The sequence below is a fragment of the Bos grunniens genome, chromosome 3 (assembly GCF_055505025.1).
Source record: "Bos grunniens cultivar Pamir isolate PY7600 chromosome 3, Bosgru_T2T1.0, whole genome shotgun sequence".
In the NCBI taxonomy this organism is placed as follows: Eukaryota; Metazoa; Chordata; class Mammalia; order Artiodactyla; family Bovidae; genus Bos; species Bos grunniens.
In genome coordinates this window covers 26,534,240-26,553,667 of record NC_141167.1, presented here as the reverse complement: position 1 = coordinate 26,553,667, position 19,428 = coordinate 26,534,240, and the positions used below count along the sequence as shown (strand labels likewise).

General features: G+C 35.5%; 1 protein-coding gene across 23 annotated transcripts in view; it reads left to right on the top strand.

The window, feature by feature from the left end:
* The window catches only part of EPS15 (epidermal growth factor receptor pathway substrate 15), a 140,304-nt gene that overhangs the window by 46,945 nt on the left and 73,931 nt on the right, over positions 1-19,428 (top strand). For 12 of the 23 annotated variants that reach the window (XM_086387753.1, XM_086387720.1, XM_086387828.1 and 9 more), the window contains 4 exons: positions 8,939-9,028; positions 9,989-10,134; positions 11,787-11,943; positions 16,071-16,156. In XM_086387753.1, the coding sequence (XP_086243879.1) occupies positions 8,939-9,028; positions 9,989-10,134; positions 11,787-11,943; positions 16,071-16,156 (479 nt within the window). Of the gene's footprint in view, positions 1-8,938; positions 9,140-9,988; positions 10,135-11,786; positions 11,944-16,070; positions 16,157-19,428 lie in introns of all 23 variants that reach the window. The other 11 variants (XM_086387703.1, XM_086387672.1, XM_086387800.1 and 8 more) reach the window with 1 other exon arrangement.

Genomic DNA, 19,428 nt, shown 5'->3' with positions numbered 1-19,428 from the left:
ATTTTCATTTGTCTCTAGATATTTTATTTCCTCTTTGATTTCTTCAGGGACATGTTGGTTGTTTAGTAACACTGTTTAGCTTCCATGTGTTTGTGGTTTTTGTAGTTTTCTCTTAGTTGATTTCTAATCTCATAGCATTGTGGTTGGAAAACATACTTGATACAATTGCAATTTTCTTAAATTTACTGAGGCTTACTTTATGGCTCAGTACGTGTTCTCTCCTGGAGAATGTTCCATGTGCACTTGAAAAGAACATGTATTCTGCTGCGTTCAGATGAAATGCTCTGTTAATATTAGTTCCATCTGGTCTAATGGGCCATTTAAGGCCTGTATTTCCTCATTTATTTTTGTCTGGATGATCTGTCCATTGATATAAGTAGGGTGTTAAAATTCCCTACCATTACTGTATTACTGTCAATTTCTCCTTTTATGTCTGTTAACATTTACTATATATATTGACATGCCCCTATGTTGAGGGCATATATATAGTTACAATTGTTATATCTTCTTGATCCCTTGATCATTACATAGTGTCCTTTGTTGTCTCTTATAACAGTCTTTTTTTTAAAGTCTATTATATCTGATTTGAGTATTGGTACTGCAGCTTTCTTCTGATACCCATTTGCATGGAATACCTTTTTTTCATTCTCTCACTTTCAGTCTCTAGATCTGAAGTGAATCTCTTATAGACAGCATATATATATGGGTCTTGTTTTTGTATCCATTCAGTCAGTCTGTGTCTTTTGGATGGAGCATTTAATCTATTTTCACTTAAGGTAATTATTGCTATGTATGTTCTTATTGCTGTTTTTGTTAATTGTTTTGAATTTGTAGGTCTTTTTTCTTCCTTTCCTCTTTTGTTCACTTGTGATTTGATGACTTTAGTGTTGTGTTTGGATTCCTTTTTTTGTTTGTTTGTGTATATATGTATTATAGATTTTTTTGGTTTGCAGTTCCCATAAGGTTTTGATATAGCAGTCTATATATATTTCCATGATTGTTTTAAGTTGCTGATCTCTTTAGTTCAAATGCATTTCAGATACCTTGCTTTTGTACTCTCATCACGATTTTTGGTTTAGATACCATATTTGTGTGTGGATGATTTCCCACCTTTACTCTAGGTTTGCCTTTACCAGTGAGCTTTCCCATTTTGTAATTTTCTTGTTTCTTTTCCACCTGGAGAAGTTCCTTTAGCATTTGCCATAATGCTGGTTTGGTGGTACTAAATTCTTTTTTGCCTTTGCTTGTCTGTAAAGCTTTTGATTTCTCCATCAAATCTGAACAAGAGCCTTGCTGAGCAGAGTATTCTTGATTGTAGGCTTTTCCCTTTTATCTTTAAATGTATCATGCCACTCTCTTCTGTCTGTAAAGTTTCTGCTGAAAACTCAGCTGATAACTTTATGGAGATACCCTTGTATGTTATTTGTTGCTTTTCACTTGTTAGTTTTAATATTTTTTCTTTCTCTTTAATTTTTGTCAGTTTGATTACTATGTCCCAGCATGTTCCTCCTTTGGTTGATGCTATATGGTACTCTCTGTGCTTCCTGGACTTGAGTGACTGCTTCCTTTCCCATGTTAGGGGAGTTTTCAGCTATTATCTCTGTAAGTATTATCTTCTCAGGCCCTTTCTCTCTCTTCCTTCTGGTATCCCTATAATGCAAAGTGCTGTGATTGACATTGTCCCAGAGGTTTCTTACACTGTCCTCTTTTCTTTTCAGTCTTTTTTCTTTATTCTGTTCCATGGCAGTGATTTCCAGTACTCTTTCAGCTCCCTTATCCATTCTTCTGCCTCATTTATTCTTATACTGATTCCTTCTAGTTTATTTTTTATTTCAGTTGTTGTATTCTTCAATTATCTTTGGTTGTTCTTTATTTTTTCTAATTATTTGTTAAAAACTTATTGTAACTTCTTGCTTTATGCTTTATTCTTTTCCCAAGTTCTTGGATCATCTTTGCGATCATTACTCTGAACTCTCTCTTGGGTAGATTGCCTATCTCCATGTCACTTAGTTATTTTTATGGGGTTTTATCTTGTTCCTTTGTCTGGAACATAATCCTCTGCCATCTCCTTTTGTCTAAAGTTCTATTTGTATTTTTATGTATGTGGAAAGTTAGTTATGTTTCTCGACATTGGAGAAGTGGCCTTCTGTAGAGGATGTCCTTTGTGTACCAGCCATATACTCCCCTCTCATCACAGTGGCCAGGAACCAGTTGGTCCCAGGGTAGGTTCTGACCTGTGTTTGCAGACTCAGTTGTGTAGGCTGTGGCACTGTATATTTCTTGCTTCTGGTGTTTGCCCCCTGCTGGGTGAGGCTGGTCAAGCTTCCTAGTGGTTAGGGGCAGGTTTCTGCCCACTGATGGGTGGAATTGATCTTGGCTCTTTGGTATACAGTGCTATGTCAAGGAGTGTGTCTAGAGGTGGTTGTGGTCTCAGGAAGTCTTTAGGCTGCCTATCTTTTGGTGGATGGGACTGTGTTCCTTCCCTGTTGGTTGTTTGGCCAGAGGCATCTCAACACTGGAGCCTACAGGCTATTGGCTTGGTCAGGTCTTGGTGCTAATGTCCCAAGCAAGATATCCTCTGGATATATTTGTCACTAGCTTTTGCGTTCTAAGAGAGAGCCACACCCACCCCCTACTTTGGTGGGAGACCCTCCAAGACCAACAGGTAGGTCTGGCCTAGGCTCCTATGAATTTACTGCTTTTCCTTGGTTCCTAGTGCACATGAGACCTTGGGTGCACCCTCCAAAAGTGTAGTCTCTGTTTCCCCCAGTCCTGTAGAGTAAGACTCGCTGACCTTCCAAGCCAGGGGCTCTGGGGACTCCCCCTACTGATGCCAGACCCCCAGACCCGGGAGCCTAATGTGGGACTCAGAGCTCTCTCTCCTCGGGAGATCTTCTGCTATATGATTATATTCAGTTTGTGAGTCTCCCATCCAGAGGTGTGGGATTTGGTTATATAGCAGATGTGCCCCTCCTACCATCTTATTGTGATTTCCTTTTTGTCTTTGGATGTAGAATATTTTTTTTTTTTTTTGGTATGTTCCAGTCTTTTTTACTGATGATTGTTCAGTGGTTAGTTGTCATGTTGATGTTCCTGTGGAGGAGTAAGCTCAAGGTCTTCTATTCCAACATCTTGTCTTCTCTTCCTCACTGGGCGCCCCAGCAGGAACAGAGCACGGAGGTCCTGAGAGCCCTGTTATCAAGTCTTCCTAATGCAACCTAGATACAGCCATCTTTGGCAAACCCTGAGAAAGTAGAGAGTAAACCACGTGAGAGTGTTCTGAAAAGGAAGGATCTGTGCTGCTATTTAAGGAAAAACCATCCCAGGTAAAAGTCTGCGTGGCCCCTACTCAGGTGTAAGGGTGCAGACTGGAGTGCTTTTCTCCTGCATATGTGGCCACATGCAGGCAATTGTTCCAGAGCCAAAGTGTGTTTTTATTTTTTGAATGGGAATAAATAAAAATGAAGTTCATAAGAAATTCTAATTTGGTTTGTTGAATTACAATATGGATTTTTAAAAACAATAACTTCTTATTTCATTAATGAACCAAAGTTTGGTTGAACCTGAGTCTTTATGTTCAAGACTTAAACTTTAAAATTTGTAACCAAACCAAATTCTTTCTTTCCTTTTATAGCATAGGTGGGATTTTGGGGTTGGTTTGCTTTTTTAATTAGAATAAATAAAGTTGAAGATAGTGAGATATTCTAACTTTCATAACTTCTGTTGTATATAAACCTTTAATCAACAGTACTTACTTCTTTTCAAAGGTAAATGCTTTTCCTGTTCTCTGAAATCTAGTGCTTTAGTTAAAAATCCAGAATCTAGAGTATCTTGGTGGAGTTTTTCTTTTTTTCTTTTAACTAAATTTGTAAAGGTTAGGCCTTGGCATGCCTTGGGTGTTCTGGCCACAATTAAAATGACTTTGGAAAGTACTTTCAGGGATCATTTCTATTGTTCATAAAACGACTTTTGAGATGGGTGTGTACGTATTGTTGTTGTTGTTGTTCAGTTGCTAAGTCGTGTCTGACCCTTTGCAACCCCAGGAACTACAGCACACCAGGTTTCCCTGTCCTTCACTATCTCCCAGAAGTTTATTCAGATTCATATCCATTGAGTTGATGATGCTCTCTGGCCATCTCATCCTCTACCACTGCCTTCTCCTTTTGCCCTTAATCTTTCCCAGCAGCAGGATCTTTTCAAATGAGTCAGCTCTTCACATTAGGTGGCCAGAGTATTGGAACTTCAGCTTCAGCACTCACCAGTCCCTCTAATGACTATTAGAGGCTTGATTTCATTTAGGATTGACTGGTTTGATCTCTTTATAGTCCAAGGGACTCTTAAGAGTCTTCTCCAATACCACAATTTGAAAGCATCAGTTCCTCAGTGCCTCGCCATTTTTATGGGCCAACTCTCACATCCATAGCTGACTACTAGAAAAACCACAGCTTTGACCATATGGACCTTTGTCTGCAAAGTGATGTCTTTGCCTTTCAGTACACTGTCTAGGTTTATCATAGCTTTCCTTCTGCAGAGCAAGTGTCTCTTCATTTCATGGCTGCAGTGCCAGGCTGCAAAATAACTGCCGACGGTGACTGCAGTCATGTATGTATGTATACACACAAAAATAAGATGGCAAAAAATAATTTCTACATCCTTGAATGCAGATTTTTTAAAGGTCAATGACTATTACAAGTATTTTGTTTGCTCATGAATGAATTATATGACTAGAGTATAAGGATATTGGAAGTACACCTTCCTGAATTTTACTTCTGACTTACTTAGCTGAGGAGAATGTCTGATAGGGCATTAAGGGGACATTTTGTGAAAGAGTCAAATTTTCCTCTCTGGTATCTGTTTGAAAACTCAAAATACCATAATATATGAAACTGGGGGGCTTCCCTCGTGGTACAGAGAATAAGAACCTGCCTGCCATTACAGGGGACAACACAGGTTTGATCCCTTGTCCAAGAAGATTCCACATGTTGCAGAGTAACTAAATCCAGGTGCCACAGCTTGGGTCTTGCTACTGAGCCCACACTCTAGAACCCATGAGCTGCAACCACTGAGCCAGTGCGCCACAAATCCTGAAGTCCATGGGCTCCACATGCTGCACTACTGAGCCCATGTGCTGCAAAAGACCCAGCACAACCAAAAATAAAATAAATAAAAAATTATGATATTGGGAAATGACTAATAATTATGTTAAAGTTTATTGTTCCCTTTGTTGGAATGAGTTCTATCAGTGTGCAGTCCTATTTCTTTGTTTTATTGAGTCTGAAACCACGGTTTTTAAACTTAAAGTGAAGACCCTTAAATTTAATAATTTAATATTTGGTAAATGAGCTTATGCTTTATCATAGATTTTAGAGTTGAACAAGATCCTGTAAATTAGCTCCTCTAAGCAGATCGGTTAGTGACAGCGAGAACTGAACCTGGGCCTTCTAGATCATGCTGATTTTGATTTGTTTTTATGTTTATTAAATTTTAGAATGGCTTTAAAGTTGTAGGAAAGTTGTAGATAAAATACAGAGAATTCCTCAATACCCCTCACCCCACTTCTCTTACAATATTAACATATTACATTGTCATGGTACTTACGTCAAAACTAAAACCAACATTGGTACATTACTGTTAATTGAACTCTAGACCTTATTTGCATTTCACCAGTGTTTCCTTTCAGTCCTTGGATTCCGTCTAGGCTGCCACACTACATTTAATTGCCGTGTATTCTCAGTCTCTCTGGTCTTTGATAGTTTCTCAGTGTTTCCTTTTTTCCTATAACTTTTAACATTATCTAGGAGTACTAGCTAGGTATCTTGTGGAATGTCTTCCAACCTAGAAATAAGTATTTTTCTCATAATTAGCCTGAGGGTATGAATTTTTGAAAAGAATACCACAGATGTAGAATACCTCTCTCATCACTTTTATTGGCAAGTGGGGCATGGGTACATGATGTCCACATGCCACCACTGGTAATATTAATCTTCATCACTTGGTTAAGGCTGTGTTTGCAAAGTTTCTCCACTGTAATTTCCCCCTTATCATTCTTTCCTCCTTGGAGAGAGAGACTCATGACTTTATATTCTTTTTATATATAAAAATATAATAATAATATAATTATTATTATATTTTTGTAATATAATAATATAAAAATTTATATTATTTTACTTTATATTCTGTCTTCCTATCTATTTATTCGTTTTTACATTCTTAAATTTTTCTGTTAGATAAGTTCTTAGATTGAAAGTGGTGAAATTTTTGTCAGTATTATTTGTTGGATCCTCATTATATGAAGAGTTTTTGGGACTTAGAGAATTATTAAGACTCTCTCTCAACTTGTTCACATTGCATTGAAATTTACTTTTCACATGTTTGCTCCTTCTGTTGGATTCTTAAAATGAAAGATCCCTTTACTTTTGTATTTGTAATGCCTAGCACAGTGTCTGGTGGCAAGAAACTTTTCAGTAAATGATTTATTGAACTAAACTGATGAGAGAAGCATGTATTACTTGGAAGACATAAAAAAACACCTGATATTTTCATCCTAGATTGCTGTTACTAGATGTTGGCAGTTCAGCTGATTGAGTAAACCAATGAGCAAACAGAACTCCTCAGGAAACTCCTAAAATACTGGTTCTCAAAGTATGGTCTCCCATAAATAACATCAGTGTCACCAGTTAACTTACTAGAAATGCAAATTCTCAGGCGTTAACCTCAGACTAATTGAATAAGAATCACTGGGGTTGGGTTGAAAAACCTGTGTTTTAACAAACCCTCCAGGTGTTTCTGGTGGCCACTAAATTTTGAGAAATACTCTCTAAAAGCATAGAGGATGAGAAAAATCAAAGAAAGTGAGCCACTAGTGGTAATTGACTGCAGCAGTGAAACTAAAGTACCCTCTTTTCCTGTTGTCTGTATCTCTGAGTAAGCTTAAGTTTATTTTTGATGCTTTTACCTTGAAATCATCAAAAAGATGTTTGAAATGCTTCTTAGTTAAGTGTCTCTCTAGCTGTGCAAATGCGTTTGCTAGTACCTAGAACTTGTCAGTTTAAAAACTAGTTGCTGGCCAGGTTTTGGGGGAAGGAGGTTTTGTTTTTTTGTGTGTGTGGGTTTTTTGTTTTTGACAAGTGTACATCATTTGATTCAGTTGCTGTTTTAGTTTCAATGATACACTTTGATTAAGATAAAGTACAATATAATAGGAAATCAAACATAATCATAACAGTATACTGTTCACTGTTTCAGTTTTATTTGGTGGAAAAAATTTTGACTTCAGTTGTCAGGAAAACTGTTTTCAAGGCAACATGAACTTAGCAATACTTTTTTTAACTTTAAAAAAATGTGTTGTCTATTGGCAGCAGATGGCTGACATAGCTTTTTTGCTTCAAGTGTCCACTTTTCCAGGAAATGACTCCCATCTGTACAAGAGGAATGCTGACCTTTAATGTGCATGTTATTCACTTCTTTTAACTCAGTGCCAAGCTAATATACTCACATATATTGTGAATTTGGTTGAAAGTATGTGCTAGCCAGATTGTTTTGTTTCTGGTGATTCAAGCTTTTGAAAATAGAAAGTTTGTGGGGTTTTTTTTTTTTGTATTTTATAATTAAAAATAACTTTTAATAGGTAAAATAGTTTCATGGTTCATAAATCAGTTCAATATAAAAGGATATTCAGTGGAAAAAAATATCAGTCTCATCCTTGCCCCCAACTGCTCCATTTACACCTACTCTGTATATTCTTATGTATCCTGCCTTTGTTTATACTCCTAGAATTTCTTAATGCAAATTGAAACAAATTTGAGTAACTATTATCCTGTTACTGCAAAGATTATACACTATTATACATACACACTGTTCAACACTATACTTAATTTCATGTTAACATTGTATTTTGGATATCTTTTCACACACAGTGCTCCATGATTCTTTTTTCTGGTCAGCATTATTGAGGACTACTTTACATACAATGAATTGCATTCAATTTAAATATGTAATTTGATGAGTTTTGACAATTGTATATTTCTGTGAAGGTACCACTGCAATTAAGATACAGAATATTTCCCATGGGTTTGGTGGTTTTTGTTTTTTTTTTAGGTTTGATAGTATTTCATTGTATGGATATACCAGTCTTTTAAACCAGTCTTCTGTTGATGAGCACTTAAGTGCCGGTACAAACAGTTCTTCAATTAATAACCTGTTTCATACAGCCTTTCCTATGTAGACAGGTAGAGAATATGTAAAGATAGATTCCCAGATACCAGATTGCTGAGCCAAATGGGAAGTCAATAATTTGGTGGATGTTGCCAGAATGCCTTGCAGTAGGCGTGGTACTAGTGTGAGCTTTGACTAGCAATGTACCAGAGTGTCTGTTGGCCCACTGTAGTTAGCAAAATTGTGTTATGAAACTTTGGACTTATGTCGATAGATGGGAAAGGGTGTTTTCATATAGTTTTAACTTTCTGTTTCCTTGTGAGTGAAAGTGAGCATATTTTTGTAAGTTAAAGGATGGGCCTGGTATTTACTTTTCTACAAATTATCTGTTAATCCATCTTCCTACTGGATTTTGTGTTTTTTTTTTTCTGTTAATTTGTAGGAATTCTTTATATATTAGGAAAGTTAGTTCTTTCTTTGCAAATATTTTTTCCCCCGGGTTGTTTTCATTTGACATTACAAGACTTTTAGTTGAAGGCTGTGTGTCCGAGTTTTTACTGCTTAGGATATCTTCCTAAAAGTTGCTTAGTTTTAATTTATTTCCTTTTATCCCTCCTTCCTTTCATCTCTCCCTTTTTTCCTCTTTCTTTCCTTCCCATCTTAATTTCTTAATAAAAGAATTTGAGGCAGCTTGAAGATGCTTTTTGTTGAACAAAAGTTAATTTGTGGGTGGATGTTGTTAAGTGGTTTTAATATATATGACTCTGGTTCATCTGTTTTGAAGGCCATGTTTTTGGTATACTGCGCACTGGAGAAAGAACCTGTGCCAATGTCCTTGCCTCCAGCCTTGGTGCCACCTTCTAAGAGGAAAACGGTCAGTATATCAGGCCCTGTGCGGTTGATCCCCTCTTCAGCATCAGCCAAGGAATCTTACCACTCCTTCCCACCAGTAGGCATTTTACCTACCAAAGCACCGTTAAGACAGGTATAGATTTATCATTGTTAAAGGACTTTTTTAAAAAACAAAGTGCATGGCATTTAGCAACTGATCGCTTGATGAAGATAGAAGGAACAATCAAAAGGATCAAACTTCAGGGCTCCCTCCAGTTGAACTTGTCTAATGGGATGTCCTAGAGAAGACAGATAATGCTCTTCTGTATTTGGCCTTACTTAGGTCATATGGATGTTTTGTTGGCTTTGCCTTGATCTACCTGGAATTCAAGTTGGAGATAGAAAATACACTGTGTTAATCTGGCATGCTTGCCCTGGCATAGTTATTAGATGTTTTGTTTGTTTAATCTCAAGTTAACTCTTGATTCTTTGGGGTCAAATTATCCAGTTTTGTGTTGTCCAAGGCCTTTTTTTTCCTGTAGCCAGCTTCTTGTTAGATTGAGTGAGGGAAAATAATGACAGAATATGCAAATCAGCCACCTGATTCTTAACTGTTCGGCTATAGTTAAGAATGCCGAATGAAACTAAAAAAATGGAGATTTAGAATTATCTGAGTCTTTTATTTACACAAACTCTCCCAGTTACATATATTAATGTGGTCAAGTCAAGAGTTAACTGTGCTTGAATTTACTCTTTATTAAAACAAAATAAAATGGGCATCTGTAAATATAGGCCCTGTAGCTAACCTATATTTTTTTTCTGTAATTTTCTCTTCATCACAGCATTTCAGTTGGGGTGTGATGGAAGTGACACACTGTTGCTATAGTTAGTGGGATAGAGTTGCTGAGAATTTGTGACAGATACTGTCATGACTTGAAAGGGGACACTTGAAAGTTTGTTTCATTTTGGCAGAAATATATATATATGTATTTTTTTCCTGTAGTGGATTGTATCCCCTGCAGAAAAAGCTAAATATGATGAAATCTTCTTGAAAACTGATAAAGATATGGATGGATTTGTGTCAGGATTGGAAGTCCGTGAAATCTTCCTGAAGACAGGCTTACCTTCTGCCTTACTAGCCCATATTTGGTAAGACTTTAAGCTGATTTAAAAAACAAATAATGGTTTTGTATCAGCTCTACTTTTGTATATTCTTATTAATATTTTTAGGCATTAGTAAGTAGGACAGTTTTTGTTTTAGAACTTTGTAGTAAAACTTTTGTCTGATGATTTTTTTATTAATAAATTTATTTTTTAATTGGAGAATTGCTTTACAGTGTTGCATTGGTTTCTGCCATAGGACAGCGCAAATCAGCCATAATTATACGTATATCCCCTCCCTCTTGATGATTTCTTCTGAGTAGTGGACAAAAGCTTGAGGATAGGTTACCTATAATTTTATGAGGTTGACAGTGTCAGTTATTAGAATGTTAAAATCCAGCATTGGTTTATATCAACTATTAAACTTCAGTTTTTAAAGGACAATCCAAAATTCTGAAATTTAAACAGTATTAAAAAGCAGGATCTTGAAAGCATTATTGTATAATTCTGTAGGATTATATGTATACTTACATCTTTACATGGGAACTACACACTTGGTCTTTAAAAGTGACAAACTTTAGCATCTTTAGTGAATTTCACATTAAATGAGATAATATATAATGAAAATGCTTTATAGTGTGCCTGCTGCCAATCTGTCTCATTATATTGAGGTTAGTTATCATGAGATTCCAAGGGGCAGACATCAAAAATGGTACCACATAGTTGCAAAAAGGAACATAGAAAAGAACAAAGGACAGTAGATCTGCCTTAAAAAGAATAAGAACTCAAGACTGGAAAAGATTAAATACATATAACTAATGTTAGCTTTCACTTTCTAGTGCCTAGGCTGAATAAGTGGCAGCTGTCATGGGCTTCCCATTATGCCCAAACTTCTTTTGTACTTTGTCTTTAATTCTCACAGTAATTTTGCAAGATGGATGTTATCTCCACTTTGTAGATAAAGAAACTTAGGCTTGGAGAGGTTAAAAAATATGGCCAACTTCCCAAGAAGAAATAAGTAGAAAAGCAGAATTCAAGGTTTCTTTGACACCATAGTCTTTTTGTTAGGCCACATTGGTTTTCAGTGAATCATTCAGATCAGAACTTTAGAAAGCTGAGTTTAAAAAAATAGAAAGAAAAAGGAAAAAGCAAATAGAATAAAACATTGCTGTTTCTCTTCAAGTGATTTTGTAAAGGTTTCCAGATTGCTGCCTTCTTTCCACACGTGATCTCCATTTGTAGCTGTTGTTTTTCTTTGACTTGGGGATCCTTATATCCTCCTGCTTCAAAAGTTGCAGGAAACAAGCTGACACAGGGTATTTTGCTTGTTTTATAATCATTCTAATGCCATGAATGAACCAAATTTGTCAAAACTTTAGGCTTTATTTAACATCTTTTAATGTTTAAAATGTCGGGAGCAGAGAATATTGGCCCACCACAACTTTTACTCTATAGTGATTCTGGAAATCAATAAGAAAGCACAGAGCAAACCCAAGTTACACACCCCCCATTTTATTAATAGCTAATATCTCTCTTCTAACATGTTAGTGAGTTTTGGGCTAGCCATGAGTTGGTGTGACTTTCTTTTTTAACTCAAATGATGATTATTTTAGAGCTACATAGTCATATTAATTTTCCTCTGGATTTTTAGAATGTTACTTGTGGCATTTGTATACTGTTCATTTTGTTTATTTGCACAGGGCATTATGTGACACAAAGAACTGTGGGAAGCTTTCAAAAGATCAATTTGCCTTGGCTTTTCACTTAATCAATCAGAAGTTAATAAAGGGCATTGATCCTCCTCACATTCTTACTCCTGAGATGATCCCACCATCAGATAGGGCCACTTTACAAAAGGTAAGACAACTTAAAACCTTAATGCAGTTAACAGAAAGAAACAAATGCTATGTCAGATGACAAACTCAATTTGTATGGAATAGTGGAGAAAATATATTTGGCTAGAAACAGAGCAGTATACTGTTTGTAGTTTAATTTGTATCTATAAATATGTTCAGTGCCTTGTATGATATCCTTGGGCTATAGCTCATTTTCCCCACCATTCATTACATGTATGGCAACCATGTTTTCCAGTCTGAAAACTGGGAAAACTTGATCTTGTTTTTCCCCTCATGGATTTGTGAATTAATTTTTATTAATAGAGTGTTGATTTTAAATGAAACCTATAAGAATTATTATGTTTTATTTGATAATTCACACTTGGAGAAAGCAATAAAAATTTGAAAATAACACCTAAGAGATTATGATTACTTGTTGTTGATTTTACATGAAAAGAAAAACTTTTTGAGGAAAAAACCTATGTGGTTTTTGCCATATGGATGACCTCTATTCCTGAACATACAACCACATTTCATATCTGAATAGTTAGAAACAGGTTTCAGCTACTTTTGGTTCTGGCCAGTAGTGGGGATTTTCAAAACTACATGTTTTAGTAATATTGTATCTTAATTTTTCTTTTCTCGTCTAGAAACACTTCCTAATATTATGGTTTATAATACCTTGGCCTTGTAATAGAGCTTTAAAAGAGCCTGCCTACTCTAGTGGCTATTTGCCTTAAAACTATGAACTTCATATCTTTAAATTTCTTGTGACCTACAAAGTAACCATGACTGTAGTGATTCTTTGAAGTTATATATGTAGGAGTTGTCACATATTTGATATGAGGAGAGTTCTCTTTAAAATGTCAGTAGACTATTTTGGTTTTGCATTAATTTTGTTGCATAGGTTAAAAAATCCCATTTTAACAAATCGGATAAATCAAAATTGGATTATTTTCTCTAACTCAACTAAATGGAAATTTATAGCCATTAAGTACAGAAGTTAATGTGTAAGAGTTTTTATTCTTATTTTCAAGAAAAGTAACTGTTTGATAATCTGCTTTGTCAGTGTTTAGGGAGAGGAGCATTTTGTGAATTTTTGAGATTTATTTTGATGTAGGACATGGAGCCCCTAAGTTGTAGAGAAGGCTAAAAGTGATGCCACCTGGAAAGATAAAGATTACAAACTTGTATTTATTCCCCCTGCTATAACTGTACCTCAGTTATGGAATGCTGTGTTGTTTCATCTTCTTTCACCTATATAGACTGCATTTTTCCCTTGCCCTCTTCATTTTATACTCACTGAATCTCCCACCAACACAGAATACACATACAGCAGAACTTTCTGAAGCAAATTATGTTTGTTCATCAAAGGCTCTAATTAGTAGACACTTTGAGTTGCATCTGCTGTACAGAATTTTCAGTTTTGTAGATTTAGTAAAGTCCATTCACTAGAGCACAGGTACTTCTATGTGAGATATCAGTATTCATTAAAATGGGATTTTATCACTGTTGTCTTAGCTATAACCAATAATTTTAACCTTAAAAATTAAAATTTGCATTTGTTTTGTCGTTCAAATAATCTATTTTCTCTTTATAATCTAATTTTTTTAGAACTGCATTTTTGCAGCTTTGACTAATCCTTTTTTGAACGTTGCTTTCCTTTCTGTGTTTTTTCTAGTTTGGACTATTTTTTCCATTCTGCAGCACTCTGCTTTTCGCCTTTCTTGTACTGTCAGTTTCTTAACTCTACTCTCTCAAGGTTAGAGCTTTACTTTATGCCTTTTTTAGCATTACAGGTTTTGGTTTACAAGATACATTTTGAAATTAGAGGTTTTTTTATGCAGTTAAGTTGATGCAGAGAAAATACCTAAACAGCATGCTTTTGTCACATGTCTGTCACTTGGTCCTTGTGTGCATTTTAACTTACCTTCCTTAGGCTCTCTGATGCACTTAGAATCACCAAAGTGGAACTTTTCTGTAATGCACAAAACAGGGTGAGAGAAAGTATTCTGTGACAAGGGAACATAAAAAAGTACATTTTTCTTATTATGCCTTATATACTGTTAGCTGTACCTTTCCATGCTTCCTGGTTGAATGTCATTTTATTGCTCTGGAATGGGAGTTTAATTTTTGTGTCAGTAATTGACGCACACAAGCACACTAATCTGTACCAACTAAGTAATCTTCATTCTGGAGTCATCTGTGGTATCACTTTGTAACTTGCTTGAAGTTAAACTTATTTATCTCACTCTTACTTGATGATATTTTTAATAGTGAAAGACTGTCAAATGTGAGTCACTTTTTTTGAGTTAGAGTGATAAGAAGAGGTGTGGGAGTCATGAGTTTCTTGGTTTGCTTGCACCTCTGATAGCAAAGTTCTCAGTAGCTTTTAGGTGATGTAAGTTACTCTTGGTGATGAAAGTGAGACTAAATGCTTATTTTTCATTTTGTTCACCTTTCAAATTGTCTGGCCAGGCTTAGTTCATAAGTTAAAATCCTGGTAAATAGTTGTCACATTCAGAAACTCACTTTAAAATTTCTAATTTAATATGGAATGGTAAGGGTCTGTGTATTAGTGAAACATGTAGTAAAACACTGTAAGAGGTACATTTGGTACAGATCTGTAATATAAAATTGAGACTAGCATTAATTGAATCCTAATTGATCCTAATTTTGGTGTTGATGATCAAAACAAAGCACATGAAGACTGTTATGCAGTGTAGCGTAAAGAAGTATAGAAATGATTATTTGCCACATTTTATGGATGTATCTGTTTATTGGGTTGGCTTTTAGGGTAATAGTTTTATTTAAATTGTCTTAGTTTGCAGGTGCTAAGGGGCATAATGTGAAATAGCACTTGAATTTAATTAGAAAGTCTCTTGACAATATTGCCTATTAGCTGGGTTCAACTTTAAGCAAGTCCTTTAGTATGTTTCCTTAATTCTAAAATGAGATTTATAATAATACCTGCCTTACCTACAGCGCTACAGTTTTCAGATTACTACTTAAGTTATTTGTAAACCTTTATAATTATAAGCAGATAGGATATTGTGAACTTCCAGATTTCTTCTTCTGTTGTGCAAGTTGGTGACATACATTAAGTTCATAGCAGCATAATAGTAAGTTTTGTGTTCTGCTAATAAGGTCCTCAATATATCTTAGTTTTACATGTTTAAATCTCAGTTTTAACATATCCTAATGGTGATCATCCCGTTATTTGTCAATCTGCTTGTAGCATAGGGTATAGGTCAAGTGTTTGAAGGAACAATTATCTTTTCTCCCTGACTTCAGCTGGTTATGTAAGGGGACAAAAATGGTTCACAAAGGAAATTGAGCCAGAGTGGAAGCAAGTCATTGCGAGGCTTTCTATCTTTAAAGAGCATTTTCTGAAGTTAATTATAATAGCTTACATTTATAAAATATCATAAACTTTGTAGAATGATTTCATATGCAATATTTAATTTTTGAAGTGGGCAGGCAAGAGATTATTTCCCTGTTTTACAGTGAAATCATGCAGCTAGTAAAATAGCAGGACCCAGAATAAATCAGCTGGGTTTTCTAAATACAAATACCATTCAGAGACTAGTTCTGATATCTTCATTATCAAAAGAAAATCTTATGTAAATTATATCATATGAAGATAGTTTCATGTATGGTGATTTTAACATTTACTGTGGAATATGCTGGGTGGTTGGCTTTAGTTTAAATAGAGGAGATGCTGAAAGTATTTAAGGAAAGTAAATATTTGTTTAATTAAATAAAATCAACCATCATTTGTTTGATACAAATACAAATAAATCACCATTCATCTCCCCAAGAAATTTATGCTTCAGTGGAGGAATTAGTTTATAAATCTGTTATCTTCTTTATTGCAGTGTTCTAGACAGGCTAAGATAAGTGATGAAGACAATGAGATCTCAAGTGGTGGTATATATTATAGAACAACAGCTTTTAAAGAGTTTAAGGAAATATGTCTGTATGTATGTGTGTGAAATTACACTAGATACGATAGTTTTCTTAAGTGAGTTAAAGTGTTAGTAATACCATAAAACATGTATCTATATAGTACTTTTAAACATTTTTAATGCTTTTCCACGTGCAATTTTTATAGTAATAATGTTGTAATTGTGAACTCTTTGTTTTTAGAACATCATAGGATCAAGTCCTGTTGCAGATTTCTCTGCTATTAAGGAGCTAGATACCCTTAACAATGAAATAGTTGACCTACAGAGGTATGTAAAGTAAAATTATACCTGACTATATAAATACACACACACTCTTTTCTGTTTCTAATGTAAATCTTGGTAAATACTAGTTTATTTGGTTAAGTACTATAGTTCTTAAAATGGGAATCAGTGTACTTTATTAAATCTAAGGCAACCTTTAATTGCAGGATGTACTATTTTCTTGTGTAGCACTGAATAAAGAAAAAGTCACTTCCAAATAAATAATGGCCTTCCATCAACTATAAGGTACTATTTGATTATGGACAGTGAAATAAGTATATCTTAAAAATTTATTTAAATTTTTTTTTTTGGAAGTATGATTTACAATGTTGTGTTAGTTTCAGGTGTATAGCAAAATGATCCTTTTATACATATATATTCCTTTTATATATATACACACACATATATATATACATATATAGGCATATATACATACATACACTTGTTCTTTTTCAAATTCTTCTCCCTTATAAGTTATTATAAAATATTGAGTATAGTTTCCTATGCTATACAGTAGATCCTTGTTGATTTTCTATTTTATTTATAATAGTGTGTATATGTTAATCCCAAACTCCTAACTTTGTTCCTCCCTTTCCCTTGAAGTAATTTTTCCTCCAACTTTAGGCATTTGAACAACACATTCAGTTCAGTTCAGTTCAGTTGCTCATCATGTTCGACTCTTTGTGATCCCATGAATTGCAGCACGCCAGGCCTCCCTGTCCATCACCAACTCCCGGAGTTCACCCAAACTCACGTCCATCGAGTTGGTGATGCCATCCAGCCATCTCATCCTCTGTCGTCCCCTTCTCCTCCTGCCCCCAATCCCTCCCAGCATCAGAGTCTTTTCCAATGAGTCAGCTCTTCTCATGAGGTGGCCAAAGTATTGGAGTTTCAGCTTTAGCATCAGTCCTTCCAAAGAACACTTAGGACTCATCTCCTTTAGGATGGAATAACACATTAGGAAAACATTATTTAATACATTTTATTGAAGGAATTTTATATGCAGACACCATACCAAGAGCTTTTGTAACTGTTGCCTTATTTGGTCCTCACAAAACCTTTGTAACTTGAGATAGATATTAGTGTTCTGTTTTACAGGCACAGAGTTAAGATGCTTAGAGAGGTTATTTTACCAAAAGTCATACAAACCTATAAGCGGTAGAATTAATACCTGATCTCAAGACTACTAGAGTTGGAGTTGAATTTTCTTTCTTATCCACATGTACTGTGTAGAAATGGACTTGAATGCAATTAGATTTGAATCTAAATATAGCAGGTACTCTTGGTTAATCTCCTTGTGCCTAGAAACTTTTATAGTAATGCATATTGTAAAAATGACTTCCTAAAATGTCTTTTTAAAAAGTGAGGGCTTCCCTGGTGGCTCATTGGTAAAGAATCTGCCTGCTAATGTGGGAAACATGGGTTGAATCCATGATCTGGAAAGACCCCACATGCTGCAGAGCAACAAAACCCATGTGCCACAACTTTAGAGCCTGTGCTTTACAGCCTGGGAGCTACAACTACTGAGCCCATGGGCCACGACTACTGAAGCTCCCTTACCCTAGAGCTTGTGCTCGACAGCAAGAGATGCCACCTCAATGAGAAGCCCATGCACTGCAACTAGAGACTGGCTCCTGCTTGCCTCAACTAAAGAAAAGCCCGCGCAACAACAAAAGGTCCATCATAGCCCAAAATAAAAAATAAATGAATAAAATTATAATTTTTAAAAAAGTGAGACCTCTTTTCCTTCTATAGGGCATTGGATTTAAATATCATTTTACTTACACAAACTTTTTTTTTAACCTTCACAACACTTTAAAGCAGATAATGGCTGATACTTTTATTTTGTTGATGATATTGAGACATAAGGGAATTAAATGATGCAGCTGGGCTATATGGAAAGAACTTGGGAAAGATCTTTCCTCATCCATGAGTCTGCATTGAAATTATTGTAGAGAAAGTTATGATTTTTTACAGTTGTAAAAAAAGTATTCAACCCAGGCTGAATAAGTGAGAGTGAATTTATTCACTGAGGCCTCTTAGAGGTAGGGATAGCTTAAAGCATAGCTTTGCACTGGGGCTAAAATGATATAATCAGTTCTCTTGCTCTCTCCATTTCCTGTTTCCACTTTGACTAGGTGGTTCCATCCTCAGGTAGACTTTCCTATTATGTTGTCGGGGGGTTATTGCACATCTGAGTTTCATGTACCTATTATTTCAAATCTAGTGAAGTTACTGTCTTCTGGCAGTTCCTGCAAAAGCCCTAAGAGTCAATCTGATTGGACTGGTGTAGGGTTATACTGAAACAGTCAGTGGCCAGGGATGTACTGTTTGCTCATGTGTCATGAACTGTCTCCTGAAGGGGTGGGGGTAATTTGCCACTGAGACCAAATGGAGGAGGGCATATCCCCACATGAAAATTCTGCTGGAAGGAGGGATGAATTCTGGGAGTGAATGTCTATAGAAGGCAGTATAGTTTCAAATCCACAGTAATGTCAGTGTTTGCCCTTAGTATCATCTACCTCTTTGAACAGAATGTCTTGACATTTTATAAACTTAGTCTGGGTACCTTCTTAAAAAAATGTTCTCTATTTGATAAATAATTGTTTTAATTGATGAAAATATATTTTAAAAACATTGGTTTTTCAAATGCATAGCAAATACTCAGCATAATACTAAATAAAAACAGTATTTTCCCATTCAGTTTTACCTTAAAAAATTTTTTTTTTAATTTTTAAATGGAGAATAATTGCTTTACAATGTTGTGTTGGTTTCTGCCATATGTCAACATGAATCAGCCATAGATATATATATGTTGCCTCCCTCTGGACCTCCCTCCCACCTTCAACCCCATCCCACCCCTCTAGGTTGTCACAGAGCACTGGGAGGAGCTCCCTGTGTCATATAGCAAATTCCCACTGGCTGTCTGTTTTACATTTGGTACTGTATATGTTTCAATACTACTCTCTCAATTTGTCCCACCCTCTTCTTCCCCCACTGTGCCCACAAGTCTGTTCTCTGTGTTTGCATCTCTGTTGTTGCTCTGCAAATAGGTTCGTCAGTACTCTTTCTAGATTTCAGATATATGCAATAATATACAATATTTGTTTTCCTTTTTATGACTTAACTTCACTTTGTATAACAGGCTCTAGGTTCATCCACTTCACTAGAACTGACTTTAAAATATTCCTTTTTATGGCTAATATTCCATTATATATCTTTGTACCACAACTTCTTTATCCATTCCTCTGTCAATGGACATCTAGGTTGCTTCCATG